Source organism: Aulonocara stuartgranti (genome assembly GCF_965226115.1).
Source record: "Aulonocara stuartgranti genome assembly, chromosome: 1".
Lineage (NCBI taxonomy): Eukaryota > Metazoa > Chordata > Actinopteri > Cichliformes > Cichlidae > Aulonocara > Aulonocara stuartgranti.
In genome coordinates, this window is record NC_138939.1 from 12,930,977 (window position 1) to 12,947,677 (window position 16,701).

Consider the following 16,701-nt stretch of genomic DNA (forward strand, 5'->3'; position numbering starts at 1 on the left):
CGTTTCGGGAATCATTGTCATGCTTTATTCCTGGTATTGCATGATGGATCACAATTCTGCATTCATAATTCCATGAGTTTTGACAAGGTGGCTTACTGTTGTGAATTTCTCTCCTGACCTCTGTACATACATAGTTTGGCATACCTCAGCCGTTCATCCTGGTTTCCCTTCGTTAAGAATGGCTTCTTGATAGCTACCCTTCCACTGAGACCATTTCTGCTGAGGCTTCAGTGATCAGTAGATCAATCAACTGAAGGTCCAGATGCATCTCTCAGGTTTTGTGTCAGGTATTTGCTGGATTGCTCTTCATTACTTAAGACATTACTTTCAGATACTCTCCATCTGCTGTAGACAATTTTTAGGACAATTCTTCTGTCCTCCTCTTGTCCAGTTTCCTCAATTTAAAACAGTGCCAGTGTTTTGGGAAACACGTTTTTGTAAAAATACTATTTTATACCTGTCAAAATTTGTCTTTGGCATTTTTGTAGATTCAACTAAAGAAATGGGGACAAATGGAAAATTGGAGGCCTCATCTCTTTAAAATTGGAAACATCCTGTCTGAGAGTGATGCAGAAAAACTTCTCTGAGCCTTGTTCTGCCAGAGGTTTCTTCCTGTTAAAAGGGAGTTTTTCCTTTCCACTGTTGCCAAGTGGCTGCTCAAATTGGGTTGTTTGATTGTTGGGATTTCTATAACGCACCTTGAGGCGACACCTGTTGTGATTTAGTGCTATGTAAATAAAATTGAATTGAACAAACTACAAGTTTGTGATAAGCGGCAAATAATAAAGTGCCTCAAGATACAACTAGAAATTGGTTCGTGTCTGTTATGTGTAGACACAATTCAGATTCATCATTTGACTTATGCAAGCATAAAAAATGAGTCTAATTCATAGGTCAATGTTAAGCAGCTTAAAAAAGTCCTCTGAAAATTGTCAGGTTTCAAGACTGGCCAGAAAATAAACAAAGAAAAACTTTGAAAACCTGGAGAACTATAGCTCAAGATCAGTTAAGAAAAATATAAGCCAGGCTGCTTCTCTGAAGCAAAATTTAAAGAAATAAGGGATGGCTCAAGATTTTTGCACAGTTCTGAATACAACAGCTTTACAGACAGGACAAGCGATAGAGCACCCTTTCAGTAATGCAACAAAACAAAATGTGCTATTTTGTTACTGTAAAATTGCTCCTTGTACAACTTCCAATAATAACACTGAAACTTGGATATAAACCACACAAAAAGATGTTTACAGGCATGCACAGAGCACTGTTTAGGATATACTTGAACGTATTCCTACAAAGCTCATTTATGTAATGTACAGAGCTGTAAACACTCTGCAGTCCAAAGATCAAAATAAGAAGTTTTATCTAAAAGTCAACAAATCACTTGGCAGTTACAAGGATGAGCTGTAATCTGAAAAGGTGAAATATTTAGCGCTCCGATCAAAGTGCACTCTACTCTAAATCACTAGTTTTTACATTAAATAAACTAACACATGTCCACATTACAGCACTGGTTGGCTTGTTGTTAGGTGCTTGCTGGGCAACATCATAATATCAGGTGTTTTACAGTGAGACTATCAACCACATCCAATAACATTTCAGATGCCTCCTGTGACTCTTTGCAGAGGACCTGACCTTTTATTGGTCACCATTAAATTTTTGCTATATAAAAAGCATTTAAGCAAGCTGTAACAGTAAAATCACACACACAGTCAATAATAATGCTATGATAAACAAAGCGATTACAATAGGTCCTTCACACACTAGTGCTCGGGCCATAATAACACTCTAGAGGTTATCATTTTTAGGCAATGTGTGTATATTTTTACTTTTAACAGTTACATTGTTATGTTGGTACTTTTTAATAAAACAATTTTAATTTGGTTACCTGATAAAATTAGCACCAAAGTACTCCAGCTCACTAATCTATAATCTATATTATAGAAAAGTTAGATTATCATTTTCTTTTTAGACTTAACATTCACTAAAATTGTAAAGATTTAACTAATGTGGGCAGCAGGGGATCCTGAGGGGTTTGGTTACAGGTCTTTTGTAATGTTTTTGCGGTTTATTCCCCTTTTTGCGTCTTGGAAACAACTCTCTCTTTATCTTCAAAATAATATTTAATGATTTTAAAGTATTTTAGCTGCTCATCACATCATCTTTAAAATTCCATATAAACATCACCTATAGCCATTAGTAAATGGATTGTTTAGGAATGATTTTCCATTCATTCTTTAAATTTTCAAGTCAGGACATTTTCTTGTAACAGAGTATTTCTATCCGCACATCATCTATCATGATGAAAGACTTTTATGAGCTTCATGATGAATATTTCTTCTTTATTTCCAGAGACTGCTGACAGAAACAATATCTTAGAAAGCTTTAAACTGTAAATAAAATGGAAAAAGGCCTTTTGACAGGTTGTCTTTCTCTTTAACATTATGTTGACACGATTATCTCCTTCACCTCTCTCCTCATTTATTCACCATACAGTCACCCACCTTTGGCTTGGCTCTGGGTTTGAGTTGCTCGAGCTTCTTAGCTGCTGCTTCGATGGACGCCGCTGCTCCGAGCAGCTCCGTCTCTGCGATCACTGTTGGATCCTCGGGATCCACCCACTCTGAACCTGAGGCAGGCAAGCACACCCATATTCATGAATAAGATTTGAATTTGCAAACAGGATTTTATTAATGCTTCACAAAGCAGTGTTTTGACCGAACATGCTTCACGCTGTGATCCAAAGAAAACAAGTACACCGTGACCACACACAGGAAAGTGTGCCATGTATCTTCACATCCCATGCATAGTTGACAACAAACCATCATTCACTGCGATGGAGACAGAGTAATGGAACATAAAAGAAAGCATGATGGATAGAGCAGATGGATGTAACTGAGAAGCCTGAGAGCAGCTGGATTTGATGAGATTAAATAAAATCGATGTTAGTGCTGAGGAGAGAAATTATTTAAGAGCTCGCAACTGGCACAGAACAGAAAACGGCCCTAACTTACCTCCATCTGTAGCAAGAGAAGGAGGACAGGAATATTACCAAATGTTTGAGTAAATAAATATTTTTTTCTGTTACATGAGCTTTTTAAAAATACATTCTACTATTAATAGCAATATAATATTTGTTGGGATCTTTATTAGAAAGTAAATAAAAGCTTTACTCATATGTATTTGGGTTTATTGCATGACATCTCAAAAGGACTCCTTGTGTAACATGTGGTGATGCACTGTGTGCATTACCTTTCATGGCCTCAGCAGTCTGGATGAGCTCTGTTACTGCTCCGGCTACTCGCTTGGAACAAGCTGCCAGATGCTGCTTCTGCTCTGCAGTAGGCTTCTGCAGGACCTACAAACACATGGGTGCAACAGTGTAAACTTAAAAGAAACTTTTCCTTATTATTTTTTATATATAGATACATAAATAGTGTTGCAATGGTGGATGCTTATATTAAAGATGCTTAAAGTATCAAATAATGAGATTAGCGTTTGTACAAGTCTTTTATTTTTACAGACTTGCTGGTGCAGTATTCAACCTACCAGCAGTACATGTTCCAGTAGGTCAATGTAAGCAGTTGTACACTCTGCTCCGAACATCAGTGCTCTGTTCTTCACCTCCTCACTGACCTCGGGATGGTAGGCTGCTTGCTGAAAGACACAAACACACACTTATAAATTTGTGTGGGGATGACATTTGTGGGTCAGAATTCTAATTTCAGTTTTTGGTTTGCATTTGTAGTGGCAAAAACGATTGATGCTGATGATGCTGGGCTCAGCCTTAAAGATGGAATACCCTGCTTAGCCTTTGCTACCACAACCAAATTCAGATAAGTGGGAAATAATGGGTAGATGGACACATTTTCTTTTTTTTTTGCAACATTTTGGAAGTACCACAATAAATCAAATTTAGACATGCATGACTTGTTTGTGGCAATAGAGCACCTTGCAGGTAGTGAGCATGTCTGACATGGCTTTGCGGCTGACGTTGGCAGTATGGATGATGTCCTCCTGTCGGCCAGAGTTCCCTGCAGCCACCGCTTTAGCAGTTGCCATGGTGATTCCTTTAGTCATGCGAATAAACTCCTCAGGTGTGGTTGTCTTGTTGGGAGCATCCCTGGATTGAAACACCTGTGGACATTTCAGATCACAAACTTAATTCAGGGAATATTCAAATCAATAACTCCTAACTGTGGAAAAAAAAAAACGAAAGATGTTTACTTTGTCACTCATGCGACATTTTCAATAATTACAAAAATATTACTCATCACACTTCCAAACTGATCAGTCCCCTTTCTGAAATGTGTGATGCCACCATACTGCTAACTAACGTTCACAAGCTTAGCCTCTCGACTCGTCCTTACCGACATTTCCTGTTTAATGCACTCGATTGTAGCCTCAAGCGCTCTGGTACCGCGAGTAGCTTCGTCTTCCACAGCTTTGACCGTCTTCAGCAGGGATGTCACATTTGTCACCATCACCTGGAGAAAACAGAGAACATCGTGTTCAGCCACATCCAAGCTCTGAATTAGAAATAGAGGAAGGACAACAGAACAAACCGCAAATGACTGACATTATGGAATATTTAAGACAACAGTCTTATTACTATGATAATATTACCAACGAGGAGGTTCAGTATTTGGTTGTGTTTTTGTAATAAATGTATATGTAGTTGTAATTTATTTTTAAAAAAAAAACCAAAAAACGTCTAGGACTGTTTATTTTGTAAGTAATTGAGCATATAAACACATCCCCAATCAAGATATTTCACTACACTGGTGGACACAGCCCTGACGATCATCATATATGGGTGACACACTTTTTTAAATATATATATTTCCTTGGCTCATCGTGTCTTCATTTATAGTTTGAACTAATTTAATTCAGATGACATTTCTATAGCTCCGTAATTTCACACTTATGTTGGAACAATGAGAGGACATAAAAACAGAACACATCCAGTTAAAATCAGCTGTAATGCACCATACTGAAAGATAGGGGGCACACAAGCCCCATAAAGGAAAGACTGATTTGTCAGAGTTAACCCCCCCACCACCCCACCTCCGGTCCTAAAATTGTATGTGAGGCATGTTGTGATCTTCAGAGAGACTTCATGACACTCTGTGGTGTTGCTGACTGAGAACTGACTTTTTTTTTCCCAGGCTTTACAGGTTGAGGTGATAATGAGCAGTCGACAGTGTCATCGGTGAGTTATGAGCCGTGACTCTGAAAATTTACAGCGCATGTGTGCCGGAGCAAAGCACTAAGCATAATCATCTTGGTTAGAAGTATTAGACGCTTCCTGCTATCCCGAACAGCCTGACAATTTCCATTACCAAGTCTCCAGTTTAACTATTGTGGGTGATTTTACTGATTAATGACTCGGCCTGAGTAAGGGGAGGATGTCTGCGCATACAGGATGTAGGACGGTGGAATTATTGTCATCAATTTAAACTGATGTCAGTTTCAGTTTTCCATTAGTATAATCAGAAAATATGAACATAAGAGAAACCAACAAAAATCAAATAGATCTCTGATTGTTTTTGTTGAGTAAAATAAAGAAAATTCCAATATCCAGATTTCTATATTCGAGCCCACTGGAGGATGTTAAATTAGATGACAGTTTCAGCACTTGCAGACTGATCTCCTCACCTTCGCAGCGCTCTTTAGTTGGTACATAGATGGATCATCGGCTGCCTTGCCAGCGGCACACTTGGTGGCACTAATGAGCTCACCCAATGCCTTGGCCACATCTTTGACAGCATTTATCAGCACCACCTAGAGAAAGGACAGAAAGACACTGACTAATCACTGCGCAGTCCAGGAAAGCAGAAACACTGAAAGGTTATTGCCAGTCGCAGTTCATAATTCCATAATTCCTCCTATTAAACAGGCACACTGGACAAAGGACAAACAGAAATGAGAGGATTACAAACACAATAATGGTCAACCTGTGTCTCAGGGTCATCAGAGCCAATGCTGGCAGCACCCAATTTGACCACATCTGTGAGCTGGGTAATGGTCTTGGCAGAAGACTGAGCAGCCTGTGCCAACTTCTCCTGACCGGAAGCTGCGCCGGACACCAGCATCTTTGTGTCCTCAACCAGAGCTTTAGCAGTCTTCAAAATGTTTTCCCTGAAACAGAAAAGGAAAGATTAAACAAGGGGGAAAAAGACATAAAAAATCAACTGTGTGAGAACTGCTGTGAAAAGGACATACATATTGCTGCACATCTCTTTTAATATTAAAGGCATTTCTTCATGAAAGCTTGTGCAAACATTAGGAGGATTGCTAAGGTTATATAACAAGTCATGTCAGTTATTCTTTTCCTAAAATTGACAAAAGAGATTATAGCAGCTGCAGAGTTTCTTCTATTATTCTGAGGTAGCTGTGTGAGCTATGCTCGGAGATTAAGTGATTCTGTTTTCTTTCATCGTGTCCCGAGACTGCTTATCTACACTTCAAAGATTCTTCAGTGAGATACAGTGAAACGTCACAAACAACCATCTGTAAGGAACTACAATGATAATTAAGTAATGGAACACGTCTATTCTCTACTTGTTTTGCTGTATTTTTCTTCACGCACTAGTATTTAACGGCGGAAGTGCTGCCTTAGAGCGGACAAGTGTGAGAGCAGGACAATAAGAGAAGTGTCACTCTGTGCATTTTTCAAAGCCTTAGGATAATTTATTGTTTCTATCAGCAGAGATTTCCTCCCCGTTCAGCAGGTAATATGTCACTCTGTCAGTCTGGGATGAAAGATAACAACAGGGTGGATTTTAGACTCCTGTTGGGTCTTGTAGAAATGTCTTGCACCACTGGGTGCGTTTCAAGCACTAACCTGTGGTCGGCAAAGGACTCTTCGTTCTCTGCGTTGAGTGTGCCGGCGGACGCAAACATTATTGTGGTATCCAGATCAGCAATGATCCCAGATACAGCAGTGGCTGCTGTAATGCAAGCCTGAGTGCCCTTATTGCCTGCCTGGAGGGCTGAAAGCACCAAAGACACCTGGGGACGTGAGCAGACCATTAACCACACAGGTGAGGATGCTCAGATGAAGGCTTTTTTCGCCCATCTAGGATAGGTTGGTAAATTTTATGATGCACATTAATAAGGACAAACAACTTTGGCAGTTTGCAGCAAAGTAGTGTTACTTTTGGCTCAGTTTGAGTAAAGTATATTTTTACTGGTCAAAACAGAGAAGAGCAAGAGGGGAAAAAATGTCAGTACGTTGCAATGTGCTAAGTCACTGAAATAAGTATGTGTGATGTTTTTGAAGTATTTCCTTCTTATGTGTAAGTGGTATTAAAAACACTGGCACGCTTGAATTATTAGAAATAACAGCTGTGAAAAGCTCAGACAAGAGAAAACTTGATAAGAAAAGTATGATGTGTATAATACATATACATTATACATGCTTTGGAATCCTATAATTAAACCACACACAGATAAAACCCACCAGAGCCGAATCACTTCATGTGAACTACATCGCTAAAAACAATTTTACTCTAACATTCAATGAAAGAACAACACAGAGTTCAGAGCGGAACATACTCGGCCAAGCAGAAATATCTGCAGCCTAAAGATGAAGCAAACAAACAATCGACAACAATTAGCCCGATGGGTTTGGGTTAATGGATGGGGGAACTAAGATCAGTAGTGGGCAGAACTATTGTAACAAAACCGGAACAAAATTTAAAAAAGCACAGTGTGTTTTTAATTAAATAAGGCGGTCCCATTTTATTGACAGAACAATACCTTCTCTGTGACTGCACGGGCACAATCAATGAGCTCCCGCTTAGTAAAACTGTCAGACGGGGTGATCTGCAGAGCTCCGGCCTTTTGTACCAGAAAGATGCAGCCGTGACCAAGGTCCTGCACTCGGGTTTTGATCTGGAAACCAATCTACAAACACAAACCAAAGCAAGAACATAAAGGAGTTTTTTTTTTTTATTATTATTAAAATAATAGTTTAAAAAAAAAGTATGTATGTATGAAAAAATGCCACATTTATGTTCCTGGACTAGAGAAGCTTTGCATGATTATACAGGTCATGGTTCAGCCCCTCAGTTCATGTATTGTTTGAAACAAGCTTTTTTTGCTCCATTCCCCTGCCCTTCAAGCCAACTTTCATCTGACTGGCTGCCCTTTGTAAATAAGAATTGAGCAGGTGGATGGAGCTTCTGTGTTCACAATGCACACAGCCAAGAAAAAAAACAAAAACATAACAGAGTGTTTAGAGAAGCCTGAAACTAGAGTTTTGATGAAAATTCACCTACAGTAAATATATTTATATATGAATAACAGAAAATAAGGAAGAGCACATTAGGTTCTCTTTAAATCCACAGCAGCCTAAAGGTCACAAAAAGAAAATTCCCATATTGAAGGAGCAGAGCTCTTTTGTAAGTAAAAACTGTTTTCAGAGTCCTCCTCACCTCCTCTGGTTCAGCTGTGTGAGCAGCCAGTCGTCCCTGAACAGCGAGCTGGCTGTAGTCCACAGTCACCTGTGATGCCAGGGCTCCCAGCTCATCTGGACAAGTCACTGATTTGGTCATCTGATAAATGGAGGGAAAAAGAAATTCGGCACTAAAAAAACCCAGATTAACTTTTCTTCAACAAACTATCAAAAATCATTAACTCATAGTAAAATCAAGGCTATGATCACAAGGTTACCAAAGTGATCAAATGAGAGGACGAAAGTAGAGATGTGACAAATGGAGAACATTAAAATAAACGAGGGACTGCAGGTGGATAAATAATTTTAATCAGATCTTTGGATTCTCCCAGGTAGATAAAATCATTAAGTCTGTCTCACTTACTAACTACGCTATGAAATGCTGTGAAGTCAAAATCAATTTTTCTTTTATAAATGAGCTTGATTCGCTTCGATTTAACCGACTAGTCATCTCACAAAGATGGAGAATTAGGACCACACGACAGGACAATTTCTACTAACCGCAGATGGCTGATAAACTACAACATCAAACTGTGGATTATCAGAAAAAAGCTTGATTTCAGAATTGACATGTAAATCAAAGTATTTCGTTTATAATCAACAATAACCCAGTCGTAGGTCACAGGTGTACTTCAGGAACAAAAATCTTAAGAGTTATTTTGAGAGCTTACCATTTCCTGAGCAGTGACAGCAATGGCTTTAGAGTATTTCACCATACTGGTCTGGTAATCCACAAATGAGCCCTCAGGTTCGGGTGGTGTACCTTCATCCAGCTAAGGAAAAACACACACATCAACACACAGTTAAATTGCCACTGCATTTTTTCATTTTAGGCACGATCGGTTTGTCCTTCGCGAAAGGAACAAACATCTTCAAACGTGAAGGAAATCAATTTTTCAGCTCTTTAACTTGTAATGGCACGTTACATCTAATCTACCCTTCAATTATACCAATTTTGTCAGGTGTGCAGGCATCAGCAAACCGACATTAATGCAGCTTTCTATTCAGGGAAACCCTCTGTATGAATGATAAACACTCATTATGAATTATGCACTCTGTAATTACAGCTTTAAAACCGCATCAACCCCAAAAACATTTGATCATCAGCTTGCAGTTCAAACATTATACGTTTCTAGCATTTCTGCCAAATTAGACTACTTGTAATATCACGGAAAAGGCAGAGAAGACAAAAGAGATTCCAGAAAAACATGCTGGTACTGCAAGATAGCATAATACTGCAAGTGCATGATGTTTGCACCTCCTGCTGATAGAAATAATACGTTAAAATCTGCAGCCTCGACTAGGTGACTCAAAGTTAATCAGAAAAGCTGTTTAAATCGCCGCTGCTAAAAACCACAATGGAGGGTGACCATTACGCCAATGGGATTATTGGGGAGGATTATCCCCATTTAATCAACTGCACTGACTGACACGCAGACAAAACACGCACCTGCATGCTCAACATGTACTAAAAATGAACCATTTTCATAAATTATTCATGACATGCCACACAAAGTTGATGCAAAGATGCTGTTCCCTCTGGTGAAGCCACACTCCTGAGACGCTTCTTCACCTTTGCAATGCTCCTCACTCAGCACGGTAAGGAGAAATATAATTAGCTGATGCTAGCTGCTGCCTGTACTCGAGATAAAAGGCTTTTTCTTGGTTTTCAAGCCAATAGTTTCACTGTTAATTGGAAAGATAGGTCAAATTATCTGACTCCGAGTAAGAATGGCTGCGTTCACAGTCAATGTTCCTTTGCTTCAGTTGCTCGTGATTTGTATTAATATGTTAATCAGTGACTTTTAAATGACGCCTTGGAAACATTATGGTTGTAATCAAGATGTTACACAGAGCAACGGGAAGTCATGGGTCAAATGAACACAAGAAAAGAATAAAACTTTAATTAGATGCTGATTGCTCTGTAACATTTGCTTCCATAAGACAACTTCTGTTATGGCTATTAACTTTTAATCCATTTACCACACACTCAGTTTCTTTATAGCATTCTGGCTTCCGTAGGTGGGAAATCTTTCAAAACAGGATGTTTCCCACTACGCAGGTTTAAAAATTCATACTAAAATGGACTAACTGTGGAATAAAATATCAAGTTGCTGCATTTTTAGTTTTTAGTCTATGTTTAATTTTCCATGCCTGTTTTGGATGTTGGGAACAGGGTGGACAGCAGGTGGTTTTGCTCATTGTAAGATAATGTTGGATGATGTATTATCTGACTAGCAGCCATGCTGTCTTGCAACACAAATGAAGACAGAATAGAGCTGTCAATCACCACATAGTTGGTGATGAGCTGAAATAGATGATGGTGAAAAGCAGACAATCGCTGATGCGGACAAAGAGCTTAAAGGTGGAGGTTTGTTTGTTTTTTTAGAGCTGCAGTAATGTCTGTTATTTATGAACCAGAGAGTGCAATTAATTTAACCAAATAAAACTCTAAACATATCTTTAAATTGGTGTAGATGTTATTCTGTGGCTTCTGATCCAAATGACGACACACTGTAACCGGCTGCACTCACCTTGGCCATGGCATCTGCGATCGACTCCACCATTCCTCCCACCATTCCCACCTCACTGGCAGCTTCATTAAGTGTCACCATGATGTCATCAACCGCCTCCTTCATGAGCTGAGCTGCCTCTGCTATAGCATCATGGGTATGGGATGCCTGTGAAATGTGACATAGCACAAGCACATGTGAAATACACGCACCCCCATTTTCAGAGGTTTAAAAATGACCTTGTCAAACTAACCCATATATCAGGATATCAGGATTTATTTGCCTTTAGTAACATTTAGGTTTTTGCAATATGTATTTGGAACATTATCCATTTGCACTGAAATCGAGTCACTTCTGCAGCGTTTGGCTGAATCTGAGCAGAGAGTATAGCTCTGTACACTATAAACACTAGCAGCCATGACATACTAGTACCCATGCATGTCCATGTCATAACATCGCCTCTAGCGTGTTTGACAGATAATGTGGTATGCTTTGGATCATGAGATTTGTTGGATGTGGACTAGCATGAGGCGAGCGCCATTTGCCCATCATATTATGGCCAAATACTGCGTTTTTACCTGAGGTTATTCCTACAACTTATAGCTCTATGAATCTGAGCTTTTGTCACCCCACTTTTCCATCTGAGGAGCAGAGTAGGCTGTATTCTCTATGTCTGGTGCAGTGTTTCCTACCTATATTGACGATACTCAGTGTGATGAATTGTTGGTCTGCTTAGTTAATCCATCCAGAGGTAGATCTCCGTCTAAACAGAGGCTCTCCTACCGGATTATGGAGTCCATCTCCCTGGCATATGGTACAAAGGGACTCTCTTTTTTCCTCAAAGTGTGAAAGCACATTGCACCAGAGGAATGGCATCCTCATGGGGTCTTTTTACAGGTATTCCTGTGAATGATGTTTGTGCTGCAGTTACTTGATCATCACTGCACACTTTTGTTTGGTTCTATCATTTGGACCTGGCAGTCCCGTCAGTGGTTCATTGTGTCCTCTCGGCTGGATCTACCCTGCAGTCGGATGATGGTGGTCTGACTCTGGTTCAGCAGCTGCTTTGTGAGATGTATATATATTTGATACTATGTGTGTACAGAGTGAATTGCCTGAAAGGGTACAAACTGTTCTGTCCTCAACTTCTGTTCCCTGAAGGAGAGGAATTAGATACACCGCCATTGTGCAGCTGGGCTCGGTGAAGAGCGGCTATCAAAACTGAGGGATGACTGTGATGATAAGGGTGTATTATATGCAGGCAGGGCCTCACATATGTCACATATCGTTTGCATTAATGGCGTGAACAGAAGTGTCTTCAACCAGGAAGTGTTATATCTCATCCTATATGTGTTATATCTTCTTCAACCCCTTCAGGGAACAGATGTTACTGACATAACAGTTTGTTTCTTTCCTCCATTTGGTTTCATCTGTCCAAAGATTTTTCTTTTTTATTTAGAGATATACAAAATCTTGTCTCTGAGTGTAACCAGTGGTTTGCACTTTATTGTAAACCCTCTTTATTTCCATTCATTACAGTTTTTGAAGACAATTATGTGCTTACCAAGTGTTCAAGAATTGGTTAGATGCCGTGAAACTGTTTTACTTAACCATGGAAATAATTCTGTAATCAGACCTTTTTGTGCTGCCGAGCTGGTCAGTGTGCATTCATTATTTTAAAGAATTTAGCAGATTATTATTTCTTCTGGGATTATTTACTTATTTTGTTTTTTCCACCAAATATCTGTAATTCCAAAATGGTTAATGCAGAAATTTTGTAAAACCCTTTTAATTAAAGCTGAAAGTCTCCACTTTAATCGTATTTTGATCAACTGATTAAAACTGTGGTGGCACACAGGCCCGTCTCTCCCTCGTCACGCATGTGTGATACTCTTTTGCTCCCGTTGTTTGGGAGGAGTTAAAAAGGCCTAAATGGTGACACCCTTTGCTCCACCCTTTTGACACATCATTGTGTATCATAAGTGTGCAATAAATACAGTTAATTATACTTGTTGATGCACTGGAAAACTTAATGATGGAGATCATTTTCCAATATGTGTAAAGGAAGCGAAGGAGCACTTTAAACAAGGTGCATAAAGCATAAAATGGTCGTGCCTTTGGGTTTCCTCCACCCTCTTTGGCAGCATAGAGCATTTGCAGAGCCGACTCAGCCAGCGTCTTTGTTTGGTCCAGGAAAGTCATCTGCTGCTGGTGGTCCTTCAGCTTGGACGCCACACCCACGGAGGCCTTGATCAGTGGCTCAAAGTAGCCAGCCAACTGAGTCACCTGAGGTAAAAGAAAAGTTTTTAATGAGTCCAGAGAAACAGCACGAGTCAGCGATATGTAGGCTGAAGTGCTAAGTGTCACATTCACACGTGAAGAAGCACGGTTTCAGAAAATGAGCAGCTTCTCAAATTATTTCAAAATGGTACGGTCATATAAGTGTTAAACCTTTTATACATTTCACTTACTGGGCACAATTTCAGGCCATTAAGCAGACTATTTGGTGTGCAGACAGAATAAAAAAGGAATATGTTGCAGTAATAATCTTCTTTACAACACGTGAAGAAATGCTGATAAGTTTGCAAAGATGGACAGTGACACAGAGCATTCTAGTGGGAGGTGAAAGTTTACTCATATAAAAGTCAAACTAACCCTGCTGCTTGAACAATGCATCAACTTTTTGTTTCAAAAATCACTATTATTTAATGATAGATAATGCTGAGATAATTATAACAGCCCACAGCTAACCTAAACATATAGGCAACACTCCTGCCACTGAATCCTGCTGCTGACAAAGACAACTTTGTTGCTCCACAGTTGCAGTATAATAATAATTAAGGCACTGCCCTATATACCTTGTGTCCTAGTTGGGAAGCTTCGCCCCTGGCAGCAGTGGAAACGGGGTCAATTAAGTGGCCAATTTCCTGCACGGTGGACGTCAGTTGCTCTTGTAGTGCCTGAAGAGAGGAAATAAAAAGAAATTGGTTTTTGTGTTGCTTTTTATGGGAGACAGAGGTGCATTCAAAGAAGGCAGCTGGGACCTGCTAAAAAGCAGGAAACATAACAGAAGGATAACTGCCCTGAGCTACTCTGACTTTTAATATGCGAGCTTAAACTTTTTATTATTTAGCAGGTGCCAAAACTTCCCCATTAAAGCCAGTGTCAGGGTGTTAAACATAAGACTCACATTCTGCCCATACTGTGCTGAAGGACTACTGCAAGAAGAACTACTGCCATTCAAATGTTTTGTTACACTCAAAGACACAAAAGGAAAAGAAAGAAATAATCCCTAGTCTCTCTTGAATGGTCTGAGAGAAGGACAAGGACAGAAAACCTCATTAATACCACTAAAAATAGACTCAAAACCGACAGATTTAGCATACAAAAAAGTGGGAAAAGTGGAAGTGGGAAAAAAGAAAAGGCAAAAGGAGCAGATTAATATCTACGCAAGTAACAAAAAAACAAATGAAAACACAGACAAAGTTTGTGTCTGCAAAGATTCGGAGCCATCTTCCGATGGCCGCTTACCTCCAGTGAGATGTCGTCTCTGCTGGGTAAGTTCTGGCTGACAGCGGCCAGAGAGGCCTGCTCAATGTCCCGGATACATTTGTTGATGTTATCAATTGACGAATCGCACTCCCGCTGGCCTGGGGCCTTGTCCCTGCAAACAGGAGAGGAGAAAAAGGGAACCAGAAAGACAAAAATGAGTAATGAAGAAAGGAAAAGACCAGAAGAAGAAATGTTAACATTGGAATTATTAAAACACAGACACATTGCAGGATTTCTATCCCCCCCCCCTCCCCCTTTCTCTACTGGCTTCCTCGTCTCATTGATGCTCAGGTCACATCTGCCAAACTGTGGCCTGTAGGGTCTCGTCTCTGCATAGGGAGATCAAGCCAGGCAGCAAAATTAGCTTTGAAGCCTTTGATTTGTCTGTGGCTCCGGCCTCATGGGCAGATTAAGTTCGTTAAACATCCATTTCCATGCACGGTGGCACACCAAAAGTAAGACTAAAATAAAACCTCGTCTCTGTGCTTAATGAGGCTGACAAAGTTATGAGCCCGGCTGCTGCAGGATGCTATGTGTATTCTTTGGCCTGAAATATATCACTGAATTCTATTACACTCCCAGTACTGAATTTGCAGTCTAAAAAGGAAGACGGGCGATAAGGGCATCAGAACTGAAAGCGACGCTAAGCCGGCTACGCATGAATGCTAATGTGCAGATGTTCTGAGACGAATGAGAACCTTAACATTCAGTGTGTTTGGTCTCAGGGAATTAGCCTCTCATGGGCATCAGTTTTGTTCTGATCAAGGTCAGGTACAAAACTGTGTGAAAGAGGAGATTAAAAATGTGAGCTGCACAAAACACAAGTGTACGTAACCCCAGGTTACAGCTTTTGGCTGCCCCCTCTCAAGGTGCTTTATACAGCAATACAAGCAGATAAAAAGGGAGCACAAACTGTGTTACGCACAATTCATCACTGCACGGAAATAGACTACAGTGGTGTTGAAGTGCGATAAATTATTAAACTGGTGATTTGGAGTCTTCCTGGGTTGAAAGGGTTTCACAATCCCTGCCAAATCATGATATTATTTTGTTTTTGTTTAAATTCTGCTGCCCTAGCTGTTTGCCCATTTTCAAACCTAAATCTGAACAGATGATGGCACCAACTTCATATTTATCTAACAGACATGAGCAGTATTGATCTCCTCACCTAACCATCAGCAACAAAGTGAATGTACCTATCACCCAAAATGTCAAAGTGTTCCTTAAACCTTTGCATAAACACTCCTGCTGTAGTTTGTCTTTTGCAAGTCTCACTGAATCATTGTTATCTAACCGGATGGCTGTGATGAGACTCTTGATGGAGTCGGAGACAGTACGAGAATGACCGGCCAGGACGGACCACGTGGGCGGGTCTTTTGGGTTGATAACCAATGAGCGTGCGGTTTTGAGCAGATGGGTGGAGCTATCAAGCATAGACCGTGCCGACTGGAGGATGGGCTCCTGTGCTGCAGAGCCCTAAAGAAAAAACAAACTCAATCTAAATTTTGCATAATTTTCCAAATTTTTCTTCAACCGGTAAACTGTAAAAACGCACAACAGTCCTGCACTAATGTTAACAGAGCCACACCTCAGTGCTGATTTTAGCGGGCACGCTGGCAAACTCTGGGTTGGAAGCAAATGTTGTCAAGTTTTCAACAGCTTCAATTAGTGGAGCCGTGGCGACTCGACACCTGTTCCTGTTTTCCTCTGAGAAATCACCATCTAAAGCCTGGAAAGTGAGAGAATGGAATTTTAAAAAGGGTGCATGAAACAAATAGCATTAAAACTGACTGTATTAAAGTTATCAAACTTTTGACAAGATAGAAACATACCTTAATTGTTTTGACCAAGTTGGCAGTGCTGTTGGCAACCTCCTTGGCAGACTGCACAAAGTGCCTCTTGGCAACAGGATTGGTTGTCTTAGAAGAAGCGAGACGACAGGCATTGCACAATGCCGAGGTGTGCTTAGCAACGATGGTGGCTGCTGAGAGAACCTGTAAAACAGTAAAATGGTCAATTGTCAGTGATACTGCAGGCATGGGCAATCTTACAACATAAATTCAGGACAGTATCTGTAGCGATAGATCAGATCAAAGCTGACTACTGGAAATACTAGATTTGATATAAGAGGCCCAAATGTACAGCAAATGTACAGTCTTATTATTTTTGTTTTGAACG

General features: G+C 40.1%; 1 protein-coding gene across 2 annotated transcripts in view; it reads right to left on the reverse strand.

The window, feature by feature from the left end:
• Window positions 1–16,701, reverse strand: part of LOC309702357 (talin-2) — a 100,100-nt gene that overhangs the window by 5,534 nt on the left and 77,865 nt on the right. For both annotated transcript variants that reach the window (XM_082527051.1, XM_082527052.1), the window contains exons 37-54: window positions 16,356–16,517; window positions 16,112–16,252; window positions 15,818–15,999; window positions 14,503–14,635; window positions 13,830–13,931; window positions 13,087–13,257; window positions 10,993–11,139; window positions 9,130–9,231; window positions 8,439–8,558; window positions 7,762–7,908; window positions 6,845–7,011; window positions 5,955–6,138; window positions 5,656–5,781; window positions 4,368–4,484; window positions 3,949–4,134; window positions 3,547–3,654; window positions 3,250–3,355; window positions 2,502–2,626 (exon numbers count right to left, since the gene is read on the reverse strand). In XM_082527051.1, the coding sequence (XP_082383177.1) occupies window positions 2,502–2,626; window positions 3,250–3,355; window positions 3,547–3,654; window positions 3,949–4,134; window positions 4,368–4,484; window positions 5,656–5,781; window positions 5,955–6,138; window positions 6,845–7,011; window positions 7,762–7,908; window positions 8,439–8,558; window positions 9,130–9,231; window positions 10,993–11,139; window positions 13,087–13,257; window positions 13,830–13,931; window positions 14,503–14,635; window positions 15,818–15,999; window positions 16,112–16,252; window positions 16,356–16,517 (2,526 nt within the window). The remainder of the gene's footprint in view (window positions 1–2,501; window positions 2,627–3,249; window positions 3,356–3,546; window positions 3,655–3,948; window positions 4,135–4,367; window positions 4,485–5,655; window positions 5,782–5,954; window positions 6,139–6,844; window positions 7,012–7,761; window positions 7,909–8,438; window positions 8,559–9,129; window positions 9,232–10,992; window positions 11,140–13,086; window positions 13,258–13,829; window positions 13,932–14,502; window positions 14,636–15,817; window positions 16,000–16,111; window positions 16,253–16,355; window positions 16,518–16,701) is intronic.